Here is a 24,851-nt window from a genome sequence, read left to right on the forward strand (position 1 = left end):
AGTGTGGCCTCCTGGGAAACCCCTCTCACTACCTTCACTCAGTACTTCCTCAACGGAGGCATATACCAGAAGCATGGGAGCCATTTATTTCCTTCCCTTCTGGGTATTAGAGGAGCTCGAGCACCAGCTGCGGCAACAGCAGACCCAGGAACAACAGCAGCACCAGCAACAGCAGCAGCAGCAGGAGCTCCAGGCTGCTGCTCACCCACCTGAGGCTGCACAGGCCAGAAGGGGCCAGCGCCTGGAAGCCCGTCGGCGCAGGAGATACCCCCCAAACAGGGTCTACAGATGCAGGGTCACCTATCTCAACATGTCTGACCAGCAGTGCCAAAGGCGACTCCGACTTTCGCGAGAGGTAATGACTGACATCTGCGCAATGCTACAGCAAGACCTGCTGCCCAGAGGACCAGGTGGACACTCCTTACCAGTGGCCGTCAAAGTCACCACCGCACTCAACATTTTTGCCTCTGTCTCATTCCAGGGATCAGCAGCAGACATCAGCGGCATCTCCCAGGCGGCCACACACACTTGCATCACGCAGGTAACCGATGCCCTCTTTGCCCTCACGCACAATCACATCCATTTCACCAAGGATCAAGCAAGTGTCACGGCGCAAGCGGTTGGATTAGCCCATCCGGCAGTCTTTCCAAGGGTGCAGGGCGTCGTTGACTGCACACATGTGGCCCTTAGGGCACCCCATCACAATCCAGGTATTTTTGTCAACCACAAGGGCTTCCACTCCCTCAACGTTCAGCTGGTGTGTGACCACAAGAAGGGAATTTTGCATGTTTATGCCATGTACCCTGGCAGTTGCCATGACTCCTTCATACTGTGCCAGGCTAGTGTGCCTCCACTATTCAGTCCGCCAGACCAACTTAACGGATGGTTACTTGGAGACAAGGGCTATCCCCTGAGGACATGACTAATGACGCCATTGAGGAGGCCAGCCAACGAAGCTGAGGCGTGCTACAACTCCAGCCACATTTCCACCAGACCCATTAACGAGCAAACCATCGGTTTGCTGAAGATGCGCTTCAGATGCCTGGATAGATCAGGTGGAGCCCTGCAGTACTCAGCAGCCAGGGTCTCCAGAATCATCGTGGTTTGCTGTGCACTTCACAACATGGCACAGCGTCGTGGCTTGCAGATTCCTGAGGACCAAGAGGCTCCTCACATATCCTTCTCAGATGAGGAAGAGGAAGAGGAAGGGGAAGAGGAATAAGAACATCCTGCAGAGGCCCATCATCCAACGGCAGCATTACATGAGGACATTGCTGCCCAAGATGCAAGGAACGCACTCATCCTGGCCAGATTTCCTTAGCCTAGTCAATCAAACACTTTTGCCTTGCAGCTTCTTACCAGAGCATTGACGATGTCCAAGAACCAGAAGATTCCTAGCACTCTGACCACCATACTGACAGTTGCAGGTATTCCTAAGGCCTCAATGTGGAAGTCCCAATAGCGAAATGACAGACGCCACAATTGCAACATTTGCCATCAGAATTTTGATGCACAATTATGATGTGATGGCATTTTTACACTAAACACAAAATTCCACCCCAGTGACTACCCTTGAGACTACTTGTGCTTTATCTTCCTCTTATGCGTGCTCCTACATAGTGCTTCCCCTGTGGCTTCAGCAGATGTGGAGGCCCCTTGCTCACTTCCCTGCTGCTCCTGTCTTGACACCTTTGGCAGGCGTCCTCTGGGGTTGCGAGGCGGTGAGGGCTCGTCAACAGTCTGCTGCTCCTGCGGCTGTGCAGGTGTTGAGACGTCTATCTCACTTGGGTGTGGACACCGGTGGGGCTCTGACCGAGGGCTCTGCAGTGGCATGGAAGTGTGAGCGCTTGGAGAGGAACCCCCACTTCCTTGAGGTCTGCCACCAACCTCCCTCTCATTGATCAGGTTCCCCTTTTCGCCTGCAAGTGGCTGGAGAGCACCTTGCTGCACATCAGGGGGGCCATGGGGACCCGTATCTGCAATGGCAGTCCTACTCAGAAGGACTTCCATGAAGGTTTGGTTTCTCTGTTCAATAGATGCCCATCGCTCCTCAAGAGATGTCATTCTATTCTGAACAATGACCATGTTTTCCATACCCTGGTGACTAAGCTCCTCCATGGCCGTAGCCCTCCTCTCCTCTACCATAGCCATCTACTCCTCTACGGTAGCCAGCCTTACCATGGAGGTAGCAAGCATTTCCATGGAGGTAGCCATCCTTGTCGTGGTGATGCGTTCATGCGCCAATGACTCCACAAAGGCTCTGCACATGTTCGCTATGGACTCCTCCATTCACTCCACACTCGCAGCGACCCTCGAGGCAAAACCTGTCAGAGACTCCTGCATCTGTGCCTGGAGTTCCATCACCTCTGAACTTATGGATGGACCCAGAGGCAGAGGGTCGACATGCTGCTGAACTGAGCTGGCAGAGTCCTGCGCCCTCCGACTAGGACTCTCCACTGCTGTCCCTGTCTCCACAATCTGCTGATGCTCACTTGTGAGCTGTAATGCACCAGGTGACAACAATACTCTATGTCCCGAAGGTCCCACCGAGGAGTGAGTGTCTGCGCTGGTGCTGGGTGCGCTGAATTCTGCTGATGCTGCGCCCTCAGAGGTTACAGCTTCCTCTGAGGAGTCTGGCTGCTCAGCCTCTTCTTCCTGGCTAGAGGGGACGGATGCTTGTGATGGTCCTGTGGGGGAGTAAAGGAAAGAGTCAGAGATGTGATGCAAATGCTACATCCACATAACTTTCTGCAGATGCTCATAAATACATCTGTTACAGTTTCACAATCATTATCAGCGACTCATGCAATGTCAAAGAGAGAGATGGGAAACTTTTCTCTCACCAGCTTGCTGTGTTGCACCCGTCTGTCCGTCCCCCACACGCGAATCATCCTCAATGCACATGATTTCCAGGGCAGCCTCCTCCCAGGGGGTCATGTGGGCTATTGAGGGTGGCCCTCCTCCTGTCTTGGCTCGCTCTCTTTTGTTGTGAGCTCTCTTTTCCTGCAATGAGGGAGACAAGTGGAGGTTGCATGAGAATGAAGGAGTGAGTGTAGAGATTGCACAGCTTAGATACTTTGTCTCCTTCTAAGATGGAGTGAGGTTGCAAGATCAAGGGCCCGCCCTGTGTGTTGTCAGTTGTGTTCAAAGCATCAGAGTGATAGGGAGTGTGAGGGCTACATGGTGGAATAGTTACGTGAATGTGAGCATAGAGACAGAGGGAAAGGGTAAGGGTGCATGGATGTCAGTGTCAAGTGGAGATAGAGATTGCTAAAGCTGAGTGCTGGTGAGGAAAGGCAATGGGGATCAGATTGAGGGTGATGGGAAATTCATATTCACTTTTTCAGTGCGCTGAAGGTCATGAAATCTTTTCCTGCACTGTGTCCAGGTTCTGCGAGTGACTCCCAAGGAGTTGACCTCCTCCGCCACCTGCATCCACACAGCCTTGGTCTGAGTGGGAGGCCTCTTCCTCCCTGATGAAGGGAACAGGACCTCCCTGTTGGCCCTAGCCCCATCGACTAGTGCCTGCAGTGCCATCTCGTCAAAACGAGGAGCTGCTTTTGCCCTCCTGCTTGTCATCTTTCCTGCAGGTCCCTCTGACACCAAATGGAGAAAGCTTGGAAGCCTGCAGAAGAAGCAAGGCTTGCTGTGGACCTTAAATGCAGCAGCAATGATGACGTCATCGGATGGGACTTTCAGTCATGAAAAACCCCTTTGCAAAGGCTTCCTACACGTTGGAAATTAATTGGCCATTTGAGTTAAAATTGCATCAATCTCCCACATCCATTTAGATTCGTGTGGGAAACGCAAAATTCGGATAACACGACAACAGCCCGCACCGGAGTTAAAATCGAGCCCTCTGTCTTCGACGCAAGTGTTCTCAACTCCATCCCGCAGCATGCTACCCGCCACCACCTCAGTACAACCCCAGCCTGGCATGAGGTGAAAAGGCCATCCGACAACTGAAGAACAACAAGGCCTCAGAAGCAGATGGACTCCCCGCCGAGGTGCTAAAACATGGCGGAGAAGCACTATTGGCGTGAATACATGAGCTAATTTCTCTTATTTGCAAGGAGGAGTGCATGCCAGGGGATCTCAGAGATGCCAAAATCGTGATAATCTTCAAGAAAGATGACAAATCCGATTGCGGTAATTACAGAGGAGTCTCCCTGCTGTCTGCCACAGGGAAAGTCATTGCAAGAATCCTCCTCAATTGCCTTCTCCCAGTGCCTGAAGAGCTCCTCTCAGAGTTGCAATGCGGATTCCGCCCACTAAGGGGCGCAATGGACATGATCTTCACCGCGCATCAACTACAAGAGAAATGTAGGGAACAGCATCAACCGCTGTACATGGCCTTCTTTGACCTCACAAAGGCCTTTGACACCGTCAACCGTGAGGGATTATGGAGTGTCCTCCTCAAATTCGGCTGCCCTCAAAAGTTTGTCACCATCCTCTGCCTGCTTCACGACGACATGCAAGCCGTGATACTGACCAACGGATCCACCACAGACCTAATTCACGTATGGACCGGGGTCAAGCAAGGCTGTGTCATCGCACCAACTCTCTTCTCAATCTTCCTGGCTGCAATGCTCCATCTCACCCTCAGTAAGCTCCCCGCTGGAGTGGAGCTAATCTACAGAACAAACAGGAAACTGTCGCCTCCAGTCCAGATCCAAGGTCGTCCCATCCTCTGTCACCGAAATACAGTGTGCAGACGATGCTTGCATCTGCGCACACTCTGAGGCCGAACTCCAAACCATCGTCAACACCTTCACCGATGTGTATGAGAGCATGGGCCTTACACTAAACATCCATAAGACAAAGGTCCTCTACCAACCTGCCCCCGCCACACAGTACTGCTCCTGTAAGGGTTGGTGTGTGTTTTGGTCAGCATCACCTGTGGCTCCCTGAGCAGTTCGAATCGCTACCACTCCTTTGGTTCTAGACTTTGGACTTATTTGGGGGTTGTAATGAACTTGCAACAGACACCTGGGTTGGTCAAAAGAATTGAGATCTTTATTTTGAGACAGGAAAATATACAATACAATAAAACTTATACTCTAAAAGGGTGGGGAACACTCGGAATATGCGAGGGAGAATTACAATAGACAAAAATCCCTTACCCTCCCAACCCCACTATCCTAAATAGGTTTAAATCCAGAGGACCAGGAAATGCTCACCAAACGGCTTTCTTGACAGATTATAGAGGTTCGTGATTTCGGGGTTCTCCTTAGTTGTGGTGGTTGGGGCCTGCCGTACCCCAGACATGGTAGAAGACTGCACCTGCGTTGGGTCTTCAGTTTGGGTTTGTCCGCTGATGCGGTTAGCTGCAGAGATTGATGTATCGGGTAAGTACCCAATTTTCTTCAGTTAGGTAAAGTTTTAGGGTCTTTTGTGTCAAAATCTTACCCAGGGGTAAGTCAGACTAGCCTGTAGAGTGGAAACAAGTTTTGATTTTTGAATTTTCGGTGGTTGGTTTCTTGTTGGTCGCGGTGGCCCAATATTACCTGGTTGGTGGTAATATTGGTAGTTGTTGGTTTCTTGAAGCCTTTGGTTGCCATGATCTCCTTTTCCTTCTTCTTCCTTCAAGTCTCCGATTCTCCGACTAAATACGGTAATGATGATATCTTTTTCTGAACCGTAATTTCTCTCCTGTACTGAACTTGTGCTCTGATGATGAACGCACTGTGAACGTGCTGACTGAAACAAGCAGGCCTCAATTATACTGGTTTGAGGCCTGGCTTATCTGACCGCCAAATCTCTGGTTCCTTTGTTAAATTTGGCGGGCTCGTTATGTTTAATATGTTTTTAAAACTTTAACGAGCTTCGGGGATGGCCCATCTAACTTTAATCGGCCTTTAACTGGTTTCGGGATTGCATTGAAACCAGTTTAAAAATGTAAAACATTTTGGAAATCTCTCTGATTGGTTTTGAACTGCTGTTTGATTGTTGTTTCCTGTTGGGCCATGCTCTTTCTTTTGTTTTGCTGTGGGCATGTACTGTTTTATACATGTACTTTGGTGGCTCTGCGTGTTTCGGCGGGAACAGGTTCTATTGTCTTTATGTAAAGGTTAGGGTGGCCCAGAACATTCCCAGATGGCCTAATACACAAACTGTCTGTTTCGGGGGCCCATCCCACCTCCCTTTTGCCACAGTTTTTCGCAGGTCTGAGCATGCCTTTTAGACCAGTCAAATCTTCCTGGGGTTTTGATTTTTAAATCCCTTTGGCCCAATATTGCCTTCAAACAGTCCAATATCTCTCCTTTCTTATTCTGGGGGAAATTGTGTAATTTTGCGAGCCTTACACCCCCCGATTATCAAAATCCACGACGAGGCCTTGGACAATGTGGACCACTTTCCATACCTCGGGAGCCTAATGTCAACAAGGGCAGACGTCGATGACAAAGTGTAGGGGGGCTTCCTTCAACTGCTTTAAGGTAATTTATCTGGTCTTGCAGCCTTTGCCTGCACTCTGACCAATTTCCAATAAACCAATTTTCAAACAGCGGTTTCGAATCGCTACCGCACCTTCCAGCTCTGACTGAAGGACTTATAATTAATGATATTAAAATGGACACGTGGTTTGGATGAGAGAAAAAAATCAAGTTTTTATTAACTAATAGAAACTATAATCAAAATATCAAACTATACCACACGAACACAGTAATTACAGTAAAATTGCTTAAATGGGGGAATGCAGACGGTAAAAACAAGGGATTAGATGGCTCCAATGTTACTTAAACAATCTTAGCAATATCCCCTTAATTACCATCCCCTAACTCCTTACTAGGTTGCTTTGCTGAGGAGTCAGAAACTCTGCTCACATGTGGTCCAGCGAAGTGAGAGAGAGAGAGAGAGAGAGAGAGGCTCACCTGTGGTCCCACGAAGTATAAGAGTGAGCGATAGCTTCTCAGGAGCTATCATATATACCTGGTGAGCTCCCACCCCCCTGCTGTTTGCGTGTCTGGAAAATTCGCGCCCAAAAAGTTCCAACATACAAGAGAAAAGCTGTAATTGGCTAACTCAAAGTGGTTGGACTGGGTTAGTGTGTCTGCACTGTGGGGCCAAAATGTTCCTGCCCACATCCGGAGCTCACTTGGGCTAAAACAAAAGGGAATACAACTGCTCTATTGTCCAGAATGATGGGTGCTTCAAAAACCCATTCATTGCTTAAACTGTTACATATCAAAATCCATTCCACAGTTTCAATGTCTCCATTGTGTATGAGAGAGCTCTGAATGGCTGTGTAAACAGAAGCAGTTTCAAATCGATTGTCCTGCGGTCATTCTCAAGTGGGCTAATCTCTTAAGTAAATAAACAACTTCAAGTGCTTCGAAGGGAACCTCCCTTTGATTGGCAGGTCTGACTCACAGCCCCTGTATCCTCCCACTTTTTCACACAGACAACTCGCTGCGAGCTGTTTTGCTGCTTTGTCCTTTTGGCCAAGCTTTCTCTGGCCATTTTAAAACCTTTTGTGATTGCCCAAACTCCAGGGAACAATTTTATTACTAAAAGCACTGTCTTAAGGTGCGTGAATATTTTCCACAGAGCTCTATGACTCCGGTGTTGTCCACGTTCTGTCCATCTCAGAGCAGTCTTTTGCGGTTCTCGGCACATTTTAAAACACTGTAGACAAGTCACATCACCCAATTCTTCGTCCACGATGTGGACCAATATTTTCAATCTTCAGGGAAATAGGGGATTTTGTGAAACCCCTACATTCCTCCCTTTTGATACTCCCAACTTGCTTTTAGTATCAACTTGAAGGAATGAGCAAAATTTTCAGATCACCTCACAAACAACCATCCCCTGTATTTACCTAACAACTATCTGCCACTGATCCCCCGAACTGTCCTTTCCCATAAATTTGAGAAAAACCGTGGTACGGTAGGCATCTTACAGATACATCAATTTACAATAAAGGGTCGCATACCCCTGAATCACTTGTAAAATTACAATGCAATCAAAATTTACAATCACTTTTTACATTATAACTTATTACAAAATGTTGTAATCTTAGTTAGACAATGTAATCAAAATGATCCCAATCACGGAGAGGGTCCTACGCCTCTGCTCAACTTGGAGTTGTCACAAAATGATCCCAAGCACGGAGAGGATCCTACACCTCTGCTCAACTTGGGGCTGTAACATAAAGTACAAAAAAACTTGAACAACATGCTTAAATAAACCCCGACCATCATGTGCCAATGATCAAATCAAATCAAATCAAATCAACTTTTATTGTCATTGTTAGTGCACAAGTGCAGTACAATGAAATGTAGGCTTGTGGCTCCTGAGAGAGTACATTTGGATTAAGACATTTAAACATTCAACATACATTTGGCTTGTAGTATATTAACATAAATATAACCATAATAAAGTGCATTGGCAGATGTGCAGGCTTTAGAGTTTATTTGTGGAGTTCAGTAGGATGACAGCCCTGGGAAAGAAGCTGTTCCTAAGTCTGGTCGTACGGGTGCGAATGCATCTGTAGCATCTCCCAGATGGCAGGAGGGTGAACAGACTGTGGCTGGGGTGGGTAGGGTCATTGATGATGGACCATGACCTCCGTAGACAGCGTTTCTGGTATATGTGCTCTATGGTCGGTAGCCGGGTGCCGGTAATGCGTTGGGCAGTTTTGACTACCCGCTGCAGGGCTTTCCGGTCACAGTAGCTACAGCTGCCATACCATACTGTGATACAGTTTGTCAGGATGCTCTATTTAGTGCAGCGGTAAAAGTTAGAGAGGATCAGGGGTGACAGATTATATCCCTTCAGCCTCCTTAGGAAATATAGGCGCTGCTGGGCCTCTTCACCAGAGAGGAGGTGTTGAGGGACCAGGAGAGGTCTTCCGTGATGTGGACTCCGAGGAACTTAAAGCTGTCCACCCTTTCCACCACAGCCCCATTGATGTGGATGGGGGTGTGACTTCCGCCTTTGGACTTCCTGAAGTCCACAATGATTTATTTTGTTTTCTTGGTGTTAAGGGCCAGGTTGTTATCGGCGCACCACTTCACGAGATGCTGGACCTCCTCCCTGTAGGCTGACTCATCGTTGTTCGTGATCTGGCCTACTACCGTGGTGTCATCCGCAAACTTGATGATGGTGTTGGAACCATTAACAGCCACACAGTCGTGGGTGAAGAGGGAGTAGAGGAGGTGGCTCAGCACACATCCTTGTGGGGCCCCCGTGTTCAGGGTCAGGGGGGGGAGTTGTGGTTACCTAATTTGACAGACTGGGGTCTGTTTTTTAGGAAGTCCAGGGTCCAGTTGCAGAGGGAAGTGTTCAGGCCAAGAGTTTGGAGTTTGGTGGCCAGCTTGTTGGGGACGATAGTGTTGAATGCTGAGCTGTAGTCTATGAACAGCATTCTGATGTAGGTCTCCTTACCATCTAGGTGATTCAGTGCCGAGTGTAGAGCAGTTGTGATTGCATCCTCCGTTGATCTGTTTGCACGATAGGCAAACTGGTGTTGGTCAAGGGAGGCAGGAACACTGGCTTTGATGTGGGCTAAGACCAGTCTCTCGAAACACTTCATTATGATAGGTGTGAGTGCGACAGGTCGATAGTCGTTCAGGCACGTCACAGCCGTTTGTTTTGGCACAGGAATAATGGTAGCAGTCTTGAAGCATGTAGGGACTACTGCCTGGGCCAATGACAGATTGAAGATGGCGGTGAAGACATCAGCCAGCTGATCAGCACATTCCTTGAGTACCCGTCCAGGGATGCTATCCGGTCCAGTAGCCTTTCGTGTGTTCACTCCGCGTAGAACACCCCTTACGTCGGAGGTCGACAGAGTGAGCACCTGGTCTTCCGGGGGTGGCAAGGCTTTGGTAGCCGGCTCCCTGTTGTCCCTGTCGAAGCGAGCGTAGAAGTTGTTAAGCTCCTCCGGAAGGGAGGCATCGCTAACCGGGGGACTGGTGTTTTTGCCCTTGTAGTCAGTGATGGACTGGATGCCTTGCCACATGCGCCGGAGGTCCGAGTTGTTGCGGAAGTGATCCTCTATCCGCAGTGTCTGTTTCCTTTTGGCAGTCCTGATACCCTTTTTTAGGTTGGTCCTAGCTGCACTGTAAGCCGCAGCGTCGCCTGATTTAAATGCTGCATCGCGTGCTTTCAACAGTGAGCGGACCTCTCCGTTCATCCAGGGTTTCTGGTTGGGGTATGTCCTGATATTTTTATGGGTCGTGACGACCTCGACGCAGCTGTTGATGTAGAATAGCACTGTGGATGCGTATTCCTCGATGTCATTATGGGCAAACATGCCCCAATCAGTGCGTTCGAAGCAGTCCTGAAGCTCCGATACTGTCCCCTCTGGCCATACTTTCACTGCTCTCACTGATGTTCTCCCTCTTTTGATGAGCGGTTTGTATGCCGGGGCTAGAAACAGGGAGAGGTGGTCAGACTTCCCAAGGTGGGGTCGCAAAATTCGAGTGGGTGCTGCTCCTCCCACCCGGGCAGTAAAAGTACCTCCCACCCCCTTTTGATTGTCTTAAACTTTAAAACAGGCAGAATGGATTTACAGACCAGCCTGCTACGCCAGCCCCAAGCCATTCCCTTGTCCCTTTGTGGAGGTGGGGTACCCCTCATTTTTAAAATACCTTGGCACAGACCGAGACCGGGGAGCATGGGATCATGACTCCCAGTCCCTCCCTCTCCCACCTTCCCTCGACTGGCTGCAGAAAATGATGGGTGCCTGTGTGGCAGCTCTCCCTGGCCCCACACAAACTTGGATACCAGATCCGGCCACCCACTCATCCTTCCCAGCCACACTAACCCTCTTTGCCCGTGGGCCCCCGGGTGAGTTCCTCCCTCCCCCGACTGCACCCACGCAACTCTTGGGTCTCCCCCTCCTCTATGCAATCTTTCCTGGGCCATCACCACCCACCCCCGGGGAACGCGTCCCTATCTGACAAGGCGCCCGCGCTTCCCCATCATGACTCCTCAACAGCGAGGTCTCCCGCAAGTGAACTTCGGTCAGGATAGTGCTGGGTTGGGGGCCGTGCCCCACCCAGCTGGGGCCATCTCTTCCACGTAGGAGGAGTAGGCAAGTTCCTCCGGACCCTGTCCGGTTTTCCCCAAATTCGCTGTGGGGTTTCCCTCTGGATTCGTCCAGTGGCGAGGTGATCCCCAAAATTCTGTATTCATACCTTCAGTCAATGCCCAGCTCGGGCTGGGCGAACATGGCTGCTTCATGGTCCAATTTCCTGCAAAACTTAAAAGGACATGCAGCCAGGTCTCACTGACCTGCTGCCTTAGGTGGAAACATGGTCGGGTCCCTTGACCTCGGACCAAAATACAAACATTTGGCACACATGTAAACTTAAACTCTTTGGGCTAGATTTTCAGTTGCTTGCGCCAGCAGTTAGCGCCTTAAGAGAAGTGATTTTCGGGCGCTATGCGTGTAGCGCCTGGGCGCAGCGCAGTTTGCGCCCCGCCCCAAATTAAGTTGCCCGTTAGCGCCGGCGCAAAGTTTAGCGGCCGCCCGGATGCGCGCGCAGAAAATGACGTCACATCCTCGTGCAACGCCCTTTGGCCGCCCCGAATCCAAACTTCAGTCGGACCGCCCCATTGTGCGCCTGGCGTCCAGAGCGTTTGTAAAATGGAACGCAACACACCCTGGGGAGCGCAAATTAAAGGGCACTCGTACAAAAGGCACTCTGCATGTGTTGTGTGGAAGTAAGCTGTGTGTTGTTCTGAACGGTCTATTTATGTTTCCGGGCACCAATTCCACCAATTCCACCAATTCCTCCTCCTCCTCCTCCTCCTCCTCCTCCTCCTCCTCCTCCTCCTCCTCCTCCTCCGACTTTGCATTTGAAAAAAATACATGCACCCTTCCCCTTTAAGAGCTCACTGGCACCAGAGTGTCTGCCGTGCGCTGCGCCCGAGCTCGGGTGTTGCGCTCTCCACCGCCGGCTTAGCGCCTAAAGATACTAGTGGAACGCCTCTTTTAGCGCTCCACCAACCTCTTAGGGCGAAGCCACTGAATTTCTGGCAACGGGGCGCTACTTTGGGGCGGGCGATAACTTCGGGCGGGCGCTAAGCTTAGCGCCCCAAAACTGTCTATACTGAAAATCTAGCCCTTTAAACTTAAACTTAAAACTAGTTATATCAATAAAACTTAAAATACACCTTAAAAACACGCTATATTCACATATAGCTATAATACAAATGCCGCCCGTCTCCGGACGGCCAGACTAATCTCTGGCACTGTTGCAGATTGCTGCTGGCTGCAGAGAAGCTGGACTGCCTCCTGTCTCTGGTCCCTCGCACCTTATGGCTGTTGATTGGGGACCTCTGCCCTTTGGCTTCTCCCCGGTTTGGGAGATTGCTCTTTGTGGCAGGTACCCTGGTGACCACATTTTCTTGGGCTTGCGGGCCCGCTGAGACCTCCTGAGGGGCGTCTCAGTGGGGGAAACTTTGGCTGGCGGACCCTGAGCCTGGGTCACAGCCCTAGCTGGTTGGGAGCCTTCTCCCCCTGGTGCCAACAGCCTGCACTGTATAAGATACCTGGCAGCCTGCCGGTACTCCGGGTTTTCCTCCTTTTCCCTGCCCACTCCTGTGCTGGGGCAGATATTCCCTCGCCACCCGCCGCTGGTGGCTGGAAATTTTCCTCCCCATGTCCAAAACCTGTTACCAGCTCCCCTGCAAGAGGAATTGCTATCCCTGCCTCCCCAGGGCCCCACATCATGGGGGAAACCATTCTAGAGGCTGGCTGGGAAGCTGGTCCCTTTAAACAGGCGGCTGCGCCTGCGCGAATCTCCTCCCCTGAGTCCCGCGGCAGAGGCTGTGAAGCCTCTGTATTCACACAGCCGGCCGCGCCTGCACAAACCTCCTCCTTGGAGTCCCACGGCAGAGGCTGTGAAGCCTCTGGCTTCAAAAAGGTGATCGCGCCTGCGCGGGAAAACAGAAGAGGGGCCACTAGGGTTCCACAGGCAACCGCGCCTGCGCGAACAATTTCTTTAACGGGCTGGGGAACTGCTACACTTGCGCAGGCAACCACGCCTGCGCATTTGGTCTCTTTAAAAAAGGTTGGAAGAACCGCTGGGTCTTCCAAGCAGGCTTCTGCGCCTGCACGTTTATTCTGGGAAGCGGGGATCTTTAAACTGCCGACTGCGCCTGCGCGCTCGACCTCGCAGAGGAAAGGAGTCGCTGGGGGTTCCGGGTTCGTGACTGCACCTGCGCGAAACTCGGTGTTGGGGAACGTTTTCCCTCAGGCGCTCGACTGCGCCTGTGTGAGAAGAGTAAAGAAGATCCGCTGGGGGTACGGGTTGGGGAACCGCGTCTGTGCAGGCAGTTTCTGTGAATGGATGGGTAGCAGCCTGCTGATTTCTAATCCCAGGCTGCTGTTTATCCATTTCTAAGCTACCAAACTTGCTCAAATTCAAACTTTGGGCAAAACTAGGGTCCCACTGGGGTAGGGAAGTGTCCCAATTTGTGGGCTGGACAACTTTTCCCTGGGAACAAGCCACAGCGCCTGTTTTTACAAGCTGTGAACTTGAACTTAACTGGTGGGCAAACTCATGGGGCTAGATTTTCAGTAGCTTGCGCCAGCAGTTAGCGCCTTAAGAGAAGTGATTTCCGGGCGCTATGCGTGTAGCGCCCGGGCGCAGCGCAGTTTGCGCTCCGCCCCAAATTAAGTTGCCCGTTAGCGCCGGCGCAAAGTTTAGCGCCCGCCCGGATGCGCGCGCAGAAAATGACGTCACATCCTCGTGCAACGCCCTTTGGCCGCCCCGATTGCAAACTTCAGTCGGACCGCCCCATTGTGCGGCGGGCGGCCGGAGCGTTTGGAAAAAGGAACGCAACACAACCAGCGCGGGCCCCGGGGGGCGCTAATTAAAGGGAACGTCCTCTCCAGTATAAAGGCCATCCTTTTTTCAGAAAACAGTCTTGTGCAACGCATTTCTGGAGACACAACAAGGAGGATAGCTAACTGGTTTCAAGCAGCAAGAGCCAGGTATTTTTGGACTCAGGCAACAGCGCTGCAAGTGGCCATTTGGAAATTAGAGTGTTTGCCAGGATTTGATGGGGGTTGCATGGGGTGCCAACGCGGAGCTGCAGCTCCATGTCCGTAGGGCTCGCAGACGCATTGTGAGAGGGGCAGCCCTGGCTAGAGGCAGAGGGGGCTACAGGCGTCGGCCACGTAGGCCTTACCCAGTCAGGCTATACCGCCAGCAGCGCTCCTACCTAAACATGAGTGCCGCGCGATGTGTTAAAAGGCTCCGATTCCGAAAGGGGGTGATTGCAGAGATCTGCCACCTGCTTCGCCGAGATCTGCGGCCAAAGCTCAGGTGCAGGACGTCTCTGTCGGTGGAAGTGAAGGTGACAGTGGCATTGAACTTCTATGCCACCGGCTCCTTCCAATACGCTGCTGGGGACATAGCAAACATCTCCCAGTACGGCGCGCATCGCTGCATCCGCCAGGTGACCGAAGCACTGTTCAGAAGGAGAAGCCAATTCATCTCCTTCCCCATGGCCCTGGAGAGCCAGCATCAGCGCGCATTGGGATTTTCCAGACTCGGGGAATTCCCCTTGGTGCAGGGCGCCATTGACAGTACGCATGTGGCTTTGCGGGCCCCTCTGGAGCATGGCAAGCAGTATCGCAACAGGAAGGGCTACCATTCTCTGAATGTGCAGCTGGTCTGTGACCACAAGCAGCGCATCATGGCAGTCAATGCCAGCTTCCCAGGCAGCAGCCACGATGCCTTTATCCTGCGGCAGAGTACTGTGCATGACATGTTCCAGGCACAGCCTCCCCCAAGAGGATGGCTACTCGGGGACAAAGGCTATCCTTTGTGCACCTGGCTCATGACCCCGCTCCTCGCGCCCAGGACCGCTGCTGAAGAGGCCTACAACGAGAGCCATCAAACCACCCGCAACATCATCGAGCTAACTATTGGGGTCCTCAAGCAGCGGTTCCGCTGCCTTGATCGCTCCGGAGGAGCTCTCCAGTATTCGCCGGACCGGGTCTCCCAATTTGTGGTGGTTTGCTGCATGCTACACAACCTGGCTATCCGCAGGACTCAGGCACTGCCACCTGACGTTGGACCAGCACCTCAGGAGGAGGAGCAGGAGGAGCATGAGGAGGAGGAGGAGGAGGAGGAGGAGGAGCAGGAGTACGTTCCCAGGAGGGAGCGACCAGGGCCAAGGGCCGCACGACGCCACCTTATTACACGGGTGTTACATTAGCAGTTTTCCAGTCTGCCGGGACCTTTGCTGAGTCCAGGGAGTTTTAGAAAATTATTACCAATGCATCCACAATCCCTACCGCCACTTCCCTCAAGACCCTAGGATGTAAACCATCAGGTCCAGGTGATTTATCTGCCTTGAGTCCCATTATTTTACCGAGTACCACTTCCTTAGTGATTTTGATCGTGTTTAGCTCCTCCCCCCCCTATAGCCCCCTGTTTGTCCAGTGTTGGGACATTCTTAGTGTCCTCTACTGTAAAGACTGATACAAAATATTCATTCAGTGTTTTTGCCATCTCCATATTTCCCACCATTAATTTCCCGGTCTCATCCTCTAAGGGACCAACATTTAATTTAGCCACCCTTTTTCTTTTTATATAACTATAAAAACTCTTACTATCTGTTTTTATATTTTTTGCTAATTTACTTTCATAATCTATCTTCCCTTTCTTAATCAATCTTTTTGTTATTTTTTGCTGTCCTTTAAAGTTTTCCCAATCCTCTATCCTCCCACTAGATTTGGCTACCTTATATGCCCTTGTTTTTAGTCGAATACTATCCTTAATTTCTTTACTTAGCCACGGATGGCTGTCTTTTCTTTTACACCCTTTTCTTCTCAGTGGAATATATATTTTTTGGAAGTTGTAAAATAACTCCTTAAATGTACACCACTGATCATGTATCGTCTTACCCTTTAATCTATTTTCCCAATCCACTCTACTCAATTCCGCTCTCATACCTTCATAGTCTCCTTTATTCAAGCTTAGCACGCTTGTTTGAGATCCAACCTTCTCACCGTCTAATTGAATATGGAATTCAACCATGTTATGGTCACTCATTCCAAGGGGATCCTTTACTAGGACATTTTTAATTAATCCTGTCTCGTTACACAGGACCAGATCTAAGGTTGCTTGCCCCCTGCTCGGTTCAATTACATACTGCTCAAGAAACCCATCCCTAATACACTCAATGAACTCATCCTCAAGGCAGCCCTGCCCAATTTGATTTGTCCAATTAATATGATAGTTAAAATCCCCCATAATTATAGATGTTCCCTTATTACAAGCCTCAACTATTTCCTGATTGATACTCCGTCCAACAGAGTTGCAACTGTTCGGAGGCCTATAGACTATGCCCACTAGTGTTTTTTTCCCCTTATTATTCCTTATCTCCACCCAAACTGTTTCATTATCCTGATCTTTTGACCCAATATCATTTCTTTGTATTACAGTGATTCCTTTCTTTATTAACATAGCCACCCCACCTCCCCTTCCTTCCTGCCTGTCCTTCCTGATTGTTAAATAACCTGGTATGTTTAATTCCCAGGCATTGTCACCCTGCAGCCATGTTTCTGTAATGGCCACAAGATCATACCCATATGTAGTTATTTGTGCCATTAACTCGTCTATTTTGTTACGAATGCTATGTGCATTCAGATAGAGAACTTTCAAATATGTTTTGTGACACTTAGGGCTAGATTTTCAGTATAGGCAGTTTTGGGGCGCTAACCTTAGCGCCCGCCCGAAGTTAGCGCCCGCCCCAAAGTAGCGCCCCGTTGCCGGGAATTCAGTGGCTTCGCCCTAAGAGGTTGGTGGAGCGCTAAAAGAGGCGTTCCACTACTCTCTTTAGGCGCTAAGCCGGCGGTCCAGAGGGATAGCGCCCAGGCGGGGCGCAGCACGGGTGCGGTCATTTTTGCACTGACAGCAGACCCCGTGGTGCCGACCAGCTCTTAAAGGGGGAAGGGACGAATTGGTCTGCTGCCACGCCCTGCACACTGCAGCCTTGCAAAGAGGCCTCAACACTACTGCTCAGCCCCAGGGAGTCATGGCAACGCCAGAGAAGGCCCGTCAGCGTGCCCTGCGCTTCTCAGAGGGTGATCTGGACATCATGCTCACAGCTCTGGAGGTGAGGCGCAAGATCTTGTTTCCAGACAGTGGGAGGAATCCAACCCACCACGACTACACCAAAGCCTGGAAGCAGATCGCCCAGAGGGTGACGTTCACCGGCGAGGCCCCCAGGACCCACACACAATGCCGTAAGAAGTACAACGATCTGACCAGGATTGTGAGGGTGAGTAGCCTTTCCAGTCTCCTCCTCATTCTTGCATGTACACCTGACATGATGGGCAAAGGGACCTGAAAGTCCTTTTGGCCAGCCCTCAGCCAGCAGCATTGGGACAGTCATGAGCATCAAATGGCCATTCGGCACTCTACACTTTGGCCAAGCTATTCCACCATGGGAGGCAGTGCACACTACATCAGGGCTTCACTCTGTCCAAGCTATTCCACCATGGGAGGCAGTGCACACTACATCAGGGCTTCACTCTGTCCAAGCTATTCCACCATGGGAGGCAGTGCACACTACATCAGGGCTTCACTCTGTCCAAGCTATTCCACCATGGGAGGCAGTGCTCACTACATCAGGGCTTCACTCTGTCCAAGCTATTCCACCATGGGAGGCAGTGCACACTACATCAGGGCTTCACTGCGCACTTACAGCCCGTCCTTTCTCTTGCAGGCTAAAGTAGCGTTTAATCGCCAGGCCCGTGCCAGGGGTGGCCGCGCCAAGCTGCAGAAGCTCACTCGGCTGGAGGAGCGCGTGTGTGTGCTCATGGGAGCACGTGTGATTGTCCCCACAGCGTGCGGTGTATCCGACCCTCCACTGCCCGGCAATGGTAAGGACCTCGCCTTTTGGCCCTCTCGCGTCGCACTGGCCCATCCGAGCTACCTCCTTTGCCACTGTCCCACCAATGCGCTGAATCCCACCAGTCCTAACTCCCTCGCTGACGCCGTCTCCTCACTCTGAAGCTACTCTTGTGCATTCCTGCTTTCAGCTGGTGACGACCAGGACCCTGAGGCTGCCAGTGACAGCACCTCCAACCAGGAGGAGGAGGAGGAGCAAGCCGGACCTTCGGGGGAACAGTCACGTCCCGCAGGAGAGGAGGAAATGCTCGACACCTCCTCACTGGACGAGTGCCTGGAGGAACTGTCGCAGGGCAATGCAGCTTCTGGGACCAGTGGCGTCCAGCCACCCAGCAGCCGTGCGCGTGGCCCGCGGCCTTCCCCCCAAAGGGGGGAAGGATCAGAGGGGAGTGCTGCTGCTCGGCACACTCGCCGTCACCAACGCGGCAAGGGTCCCCTAGTTCGGCCCCCTCCTCCCCAGCGGGAGAGTCGCGACTCCAGTCCGGACACCTTCACTTCGGAGGAGGTGCGGAAGCTCGATCAGATGGCCGACGACTCGGACCGGCGCCACACGGAGCTCATGAGCGTGGTGGGGCGCATGCCTGAGGCCATCGAGTCGCTGGCGACCAGTGTGCGCGAGTTCGGGGCAGCAACTGCTGCGACTGGCCGCATGCTAACTGATGCCGTCAAGACCCTGGCGGATGTGATGCGCGCGCACACCAGGACCACAGGGCCACTCACTGCTGCCACACGCGCTGTCTCAGGCAGGCATCGCCAGGGCAGGCGCCGCGCTGGACCATCCCAGCAAGCCGGCCGTCGGCTGATTGCTGCGGATCCTGCAGTGCGGGCCCGGCCGAGTGCCACCGCGCCACAGCACCAGCCAGCGCATCCCAGACGCCTGCTGGCCCACATTGCGCCATCCGTCGCCGCCATTCCCCCTCTGGGCCGTCAAGGGCAAGCGGCTGCAGCTGATGGTGGCCAGGCTCAGGTGCGCCACTCAGGAGACGGCCCCTCGAGGCCCAAACGCCGTGTAGGCCGCCCCCCAGCGGCATCTGGCGGAAGGGCATCTGAGCCTCAGGCGCCTTCCCCCAGCCTCGCAGCAGCCACTGGGCAGAGCTTGCGAAGGAGCAGCAGGCAGGGCAGGGGAGGCAAAATGCTGGCCAAGGTCTCGCCCTCGCGGGCCACTCAGTAGAGGGTGTGGCCAGCTTTCCTTTAATATGGCGGTGGCCATCTTTATTTTGCCCATGGTTGTGCTTTTGGAGGGCTTTTTTTTTGCGTTAGGCCGACGTTGAGGCCCGGTTTCAATAAAGGTGGAGTGGCTCCTCCCCAGTTTGTGGGAGTGAGTCGTTTGTTGGGCTTTTTGTGGGGCCCGTTTATTGTTTTTGGGGATTCATGTGGGAAGGGCTTTTCATTTTTGTGTAATAAAAAATTATCTTTATTCATGCAGTCTCCATGGTTGTTCTTCTTAGTGTTTGTTGGCTTCGCCGGCTGAGGGCTTGCGGAGCGGCTGCATTCATCTTCCCTCATGGCCCCTGGCCATTCCCTGACAGGGGGCTTAGAAGTACCGTGTAATAAGGTGGCGTCGTGCGGCCCTTGGCCCTGGTCGCTCCCTCCTGGGAACGTACTCCTGCTCCTCCTCCTCCTCCTCCTCCTCCTCCTCATGCTCCTCCTGCTCCTCCTCCTGAGGTGCTGGTCCAACGTCAGGTGGCAGTGCCTGAGTCCTGCGGATAGCCAGGTTGTGTAGCATGCAGCAAACCACCACAAATTGGGAGACCCGGTCCGGCGAATACTGGAGAGCTCCTCCGGAGCGATCAAGGCAGCGGAACCGCTGCTTGAGGACCCCAATAGTTAGCTCGATGATGTTGCGGGTGGTTTGATGGCTCTCGTTGTAGGCCTCTTCAGCAGCGGTCCTGGGCGCGCGGAGCGGGGTCATGAGCCAGGTGCACAAAGGATAGCCTTTGTCCCCGAGTAGCCATCCTCTTGGGGGAGGCTGTGCCTGGAACATGTCATGCACAGTACTCTGCCGCAGGATAAAGGCATCGTGGCTGCTGCCTGGGAAGCTGGCATTGACTGCCATGATGCGCTGCTTGTGGTCACAGACCAGCTGCACATTCAGAGAATGGTAGCCCTTCCTGTTGCGATACTGCTCGCCATGCTCCAGAGGGGCCCGCAAAGCCACATGCGTACAGTCAATGGCGCCCTGCACCAAGGGGAATTCCCCGAGTCTGGAAAATCCCAATGCGCGCTGATGCTGGCTCTCCAGGGCCATGGGGAAGGAGATGAATTGGCTTCTCCTTCTGAACAGTGCTTCGGTCACCTGGCGGATGCAGCGATGCGCGCCGTACTGGGAGATGTTTGCTATGTCCCCAGCAGCGTATTGGAAGGAGCCGGTGGCATAGAAGTTCAATGCCACTGTCACCTTCACTTCCACCGACAGAGACGTCCTGCACCTGAGCTTTGGCCGCAGATCTCGGCGAAGCAGGTGGCAGATCTCTGCAATCACCCCCTTCCGGAATCGGAGCCTTTTAACACATCGCGCGGCACTCATGTTTAGGTAGGAGCGCTGCTGGCGGTATAGCCTGACTGGGTAAGGCCTACGTGGCCGACGCCTGTAGCCCCCTCTGCCTCTAGCCAGGGCTGCCCCTCTCACAATGCGTCTGCGAGCCCTACGGACATGGAGCTGCAGCTCCGCGTTGGCACCCCATGCAACCCCCATCAAATCCTGGAAAACACTCTAATTTCCAAATGGCCACTTGCAGCGCTGTTGCCTGAGTCCAAAAATACCTGGCTCTTGCTGCTTGAAACCAGTTAGCTATCCTCCTTGTTGTGTCTCCAGAAATGCGTTGCACAAGACTGTTTTCTGAAATAATGGATGGCCTTTATACTGGAGAGGACGTTCCCTTTAATTAGCGCCCCCCGGGGCCCGCGCTGGTTGTGTTGCGTTCCTTTTTCCAAACGCTCCGGCCGCCCGCCGCACAATGGGGCGGTCCGACTGAAGTTTGCAATCGGGGCGGCCAAAGGGCGTTGCACGAGGATGTGACGTCATTTTCTGCGCGCGCATCCGGGCGGGCGCTAAACTTTGCGCCGGCGCTAACGGGCAACTTAATTTGGGGCGGGGCGCAAACTGCGCTGCGCCCGGGCGCTACACGCATAGCGCCCGGAAATCACTTCTCTTAAGGCGCTAACTGCTGGCGCAAGCAACTGAAAATCTAGCCCTTAGTTCCTGCTTTTGCCCTTTTTATTACTTTACCTTTTACTCCATATCTTCTGCCCCTTCCTGCCCCTTCCGAGGGACTGCCTAAGAAGAAGAAGTTCTGAAATGTCAAGGAAACTCAGCCTCTGTCAGTACACCCTCTGTTTCCAGTAGTACTTCCTGCGAGCTGCACCCCTCTGCTGCTCCCCTCTCTGCTGTCCAGCTGAAGGTCAACAGTTGGCAATGTGTCCTGATTTCTCCCCATGTGAAGCTGCTCCAAATTTGCAGTGAGAAGCAATAACCAAGGTTATCATGGCAACCTGTCGGCCAAAAAAATTCCTTCTAACCTGCTCCCATGTTCAGGCCATAGGTAATCCGGGGCCTGTAGAATCCCACTGCCAAGTAGGTGAGCCATGGCCTGCAGATACAGTAGGTAGAATAACAGTGGGTGCAGGCAGTCCAACTCAAGCACCAGTTAATTTCCCTGTCATGCAATTCAAACATGTGATTGGATTACTTTTGAACCAAACACCTTTAGTAACTTTAATACGACTTGCCAAATGGCGCTGAACTCTGTAGTTTATGAATAGAAGCCCTAACACTCCCTGAGCTGCAGTGAATGTTTATTTTTAGGAGCTGCATGATCTTTAAGATTCTTCCTGTTCTGTTGAGCTCTTGTAAATGCTTCACTTACAAGGCTTTCCAGGGATGTTCGAGACAATAAGTGGGATTTTCTTCTTTGGTAGAAACCTACATGACATTGGCGTGGTTGGCTTTATGTTCGCCCAGCTTGGCTGCCGCTGACCCAGAAGGATTAGAATAATTTTGGCAGGATTACCACCTGCACTAGGGAGCCCACTTGGGGCAAGATGTAAAAATGGCCGCAGCATGACAGGTTGCCTATAGGGCAATTGAAGAGGGGGGGCCAGTTTTTCTATAAAATTGCAAATTTGCTCAGCACGGCAGATTAGTTTCACCAAAGGTCCATTTAAAAGTTAAATCCCCTCCTGCGCGCTGCACTGCAACAATGGATGCCAAGAACATGCAGGCATCCATTGGTCCCAGCGTTGCTATGGCAGCAATTGCAGGGAATGTGATGCATAGAAATATAGAAACATAGAAACATAGAAGATAGGAGCAGGAGTAGTCCATTCGGCCCCTCGAGCCTGCTCCGCCATTCAATGCGATCATGGCTGATCATCCAAGTTCGGTACCTGGTCCCTGCTTTCTCCCCAACCCCTTGATTCCTTTAGCCTTAAGAAATATATCCAACTCCATCTTGAATATATTTAATGAATTGGCCTCTACTGCCTTCTGTGGTAGAGAATTCCACAGGTTCACCACTCTCTGGGTGAAGAAATTCCTCCTCATTTCTGTCCTAAATGACCTACCCCTTATCCTTAGACTGTGACCCCTGGTTCTGGATTCCCTGACCATCGGGAACATCCTCCCTGCATCTAGTCTGTCCAGTCCTGCCAGAATTTTATAAGTTTCAATGAGATCCCCTCTCATTCTTCTAAACTCCAGCGAGTACAAGCCCAATCGACCCAATCTCTCCTCATACGTCATCCCTGCCATCCCAGGTATCAGCCTGGTGAATCTTCGCTGAACTCCTTCCATGGCAAGAATATCCTTCCTCAGATAAGGCGACCAAACCTGCAGACAATACTCAAGGTGTGGTCTCACCAAGGCCCTGTACAACTGCAGCAAGACATCCTTGTTCCTGTACTCAAACCCTCTCGCTATGAAGGCCAGCATACCATTTGCCTTCTTAACCACCTGCTGCACCTGCATGCTTACCTTCAGCGACTGGTGCACAAGAACACCCAGGTCTCGTTGCACTTCCCCTTCTCCCAATCTATTGCCATTCAGATAATAATCTGCCTTCCTGTTTTTGACACCAAAGTGGATAACCTCGCATTTATCCACATTATATTGCATCTGCCATGCTTCTGCCCAATCACCCAACCTGTCCAAATCATCCTGTAGTTTCTCGGCATCCTCCTCACAGCACACACGCCCACCCAGCTTTGTGTCATCTGCAAATTTGGAAATATTACATCTAGTTCCCTTGTCTAGATCATTAATATATATTGTGAATAGCTGGGGTCCAAGGACCGATCCCTGCGGTACCCCACTAGCCACTGCCTGCCACTCGGAAAAAGAGCCGTTTATTCCAACTCTTTGCTTTCTATCTGCCAACCAGTTCTCTATCCAAGTCAATACCTTGCCCCCAATCCCATGTGCCTTAACTTTACACGCTAATCTCTTATGAGGGACCTTATCGAAAGCCTTCTGAAAGTCCAAATACACCACATCCACTGGTTCACATGATGGCATTGCTACACTTTAAATACGTCCACCTATATTCGGACAGACAGAATCAGCAGCCGATGTCACCTCTGATGGAAAATTCCAGCAAAATGGCTCCTGTGCATTTTATTAGGCAAGTATGATGTTGCACTGAAAACTGTTGTCTGAGCTGTAGATGTATTGATGCACACACAGCAAATTGATTGGAACCTAGTTCAAGCTCAAAGATGATTTAATGGAGCTTGAATGAATGTTCAGGACTGTTATTCCTACAATGTTTTGCATTTTGTTCATTTTGCATTAATGAAACACTATTCGAAGGTTAGCTTCATTTATGTGGTATTGTAACATATTAAAATATTAATGTATCTGATAATTCTGTTCCATAAATATGTAATAGCTGAGAAACTGGCTTATCTCTTGCTAAAGTGGAGTGAAAGCAATGGTAAAGTACATCAAGGTCAATTTCAGTGCTGTCTCCCTCCATTTAACTTGAGAGGTGTATAATAACACTGTCAAAAGTGCTATAAGGTTGACCCAGAATAATTAGAAAAATGAAACAGGAAGACGGTGTGCAATACCCCTTGAAATGAAAATAATTCTACATTTTTTTTACAAATATTTGGGTTTATCTTTGAAATGAACTTTGAATTTGCTTTCTGCTTCACCAAACCTCACAAAGGTTAACTATGAAAGGCCATTCAATCAAATTATTGAAAAATCTCTGACCAATATCAAAATGATATATTCAAGTGTTAAAGCTACATTTCCAGGACATAAGAAATGCCGTCATTTTAAGGGAGTTTGCTCTGATGATGTACACTGTCCTGCTCTAATCTTTTCAGTATTTTTGTTGGTAACTCTCAGATAAAAGAGTGATATAACATGCAACAAACATTGGTTTTGTAACAAGATTAAAAACCTGAAAGCTGGTCTTGTGTCGGATATTGATTTTTATTAGTTATTACGCAGCTCAACAAAAGGTGTCTGTCATGTCACGTTTGCCAATTGGCGAACTTTACACTCCACCGTGATTGCTTGATTGCATTGAATGCTTCTATCAGCCCAGGAACAAAAGGCAGAAAAGACTCAAAATCACTGTGAATCTAACATGTGAGGCAGAGGCTGAATCGGGCTTTCTTAGTGGGGTCTTTGAGTGCTCCAGCGTTAATTTTCCTGCGGCATTGTTCCTGTTGCCACCGCTGTTTTGGGGCTACATTGATGAAGATGACAGAGTGGATTAGGCGATGATCTGTCCAGCAGTCGTCAGCTCCTGTCATGGCGCGGGTGATGCGGACGTCCTTGCGGTCCCTCGCTTGGACGATGACGTAGTCCAGCAGATGCCAGTGCTTGGAGCGAGGGTGCTGCCATGAAGCCTTGTACTTGTCTCTCTGATGGAACAAGGTGTTGGTTATGACAAGGCGATGTTCTAAGCATTTCGACAGGAGGAGGGTACCGTTGGATTTGGCTTTCCCTACCCC

General features: G+C 51.1%; 1 protein-coding gene across 1 annotated transcript; it reads right to left on the bottom strand.

The window, feature by feature from the left end:
• Positions 1-5,170: 5,170 nt before the first annotated feature.
• LOC147123422 (uncharacterized) lies at positions 5,171-11,322 on the bottom strand. Its single transcript, XM_085972636.1, has 2 exons — positions 11,145-11,322; positions 5,171-10,374 (listed from the first exon to the last, which is right to left on the bottom strand). Exons 1-2 carry the CDS (start codon positions 11,188-11,190, stop codon positions 9,200-9,202), a joined length of 1,221 nt encoding a protein of 406 aa, XP_085828762.1. The 5' UTR covers positions 11,191-11,322; the 3' UTR covers positions 5,171-9,199.
• Between the last annotated feature and the right edge of the window lie 13,529 nt (positions 11,323-24,851).

Source organism: Somniosus microcephalus, chromosome 2, assembly GCF_052327205.1.
Source record: "Somniosus microcephalus isolate GS21.2 chromosome 2, FLI_Smic_1.0, whole genome shotgun sequence".
Lineage (NCBI taxonomy): Eukaryota > Metazoa > Chordata > Chondrichthyes > Squaliformes > Somniosidae > Somniosus > Somniosus microcephalus.

What these genes read in the sequence shown, in the direction of transcription:
- LOC147123422 (XM_085972636.1), bottom strand. Translation starts at nt 11,190, where the DNA reads ATGAAGCAGCCATGTTCGCCCAGCCCGAGCTGGGCATTGACTGAAG. An exon ending in GAGCTGGGCATTGACTGAAG is followed by an intron (nt 10,375 to 11,144) that starts GTATGAATACAG and finishes CCCTGTTTCTAG; the next exon opens with CCCCGGCATACAAACCGCTC.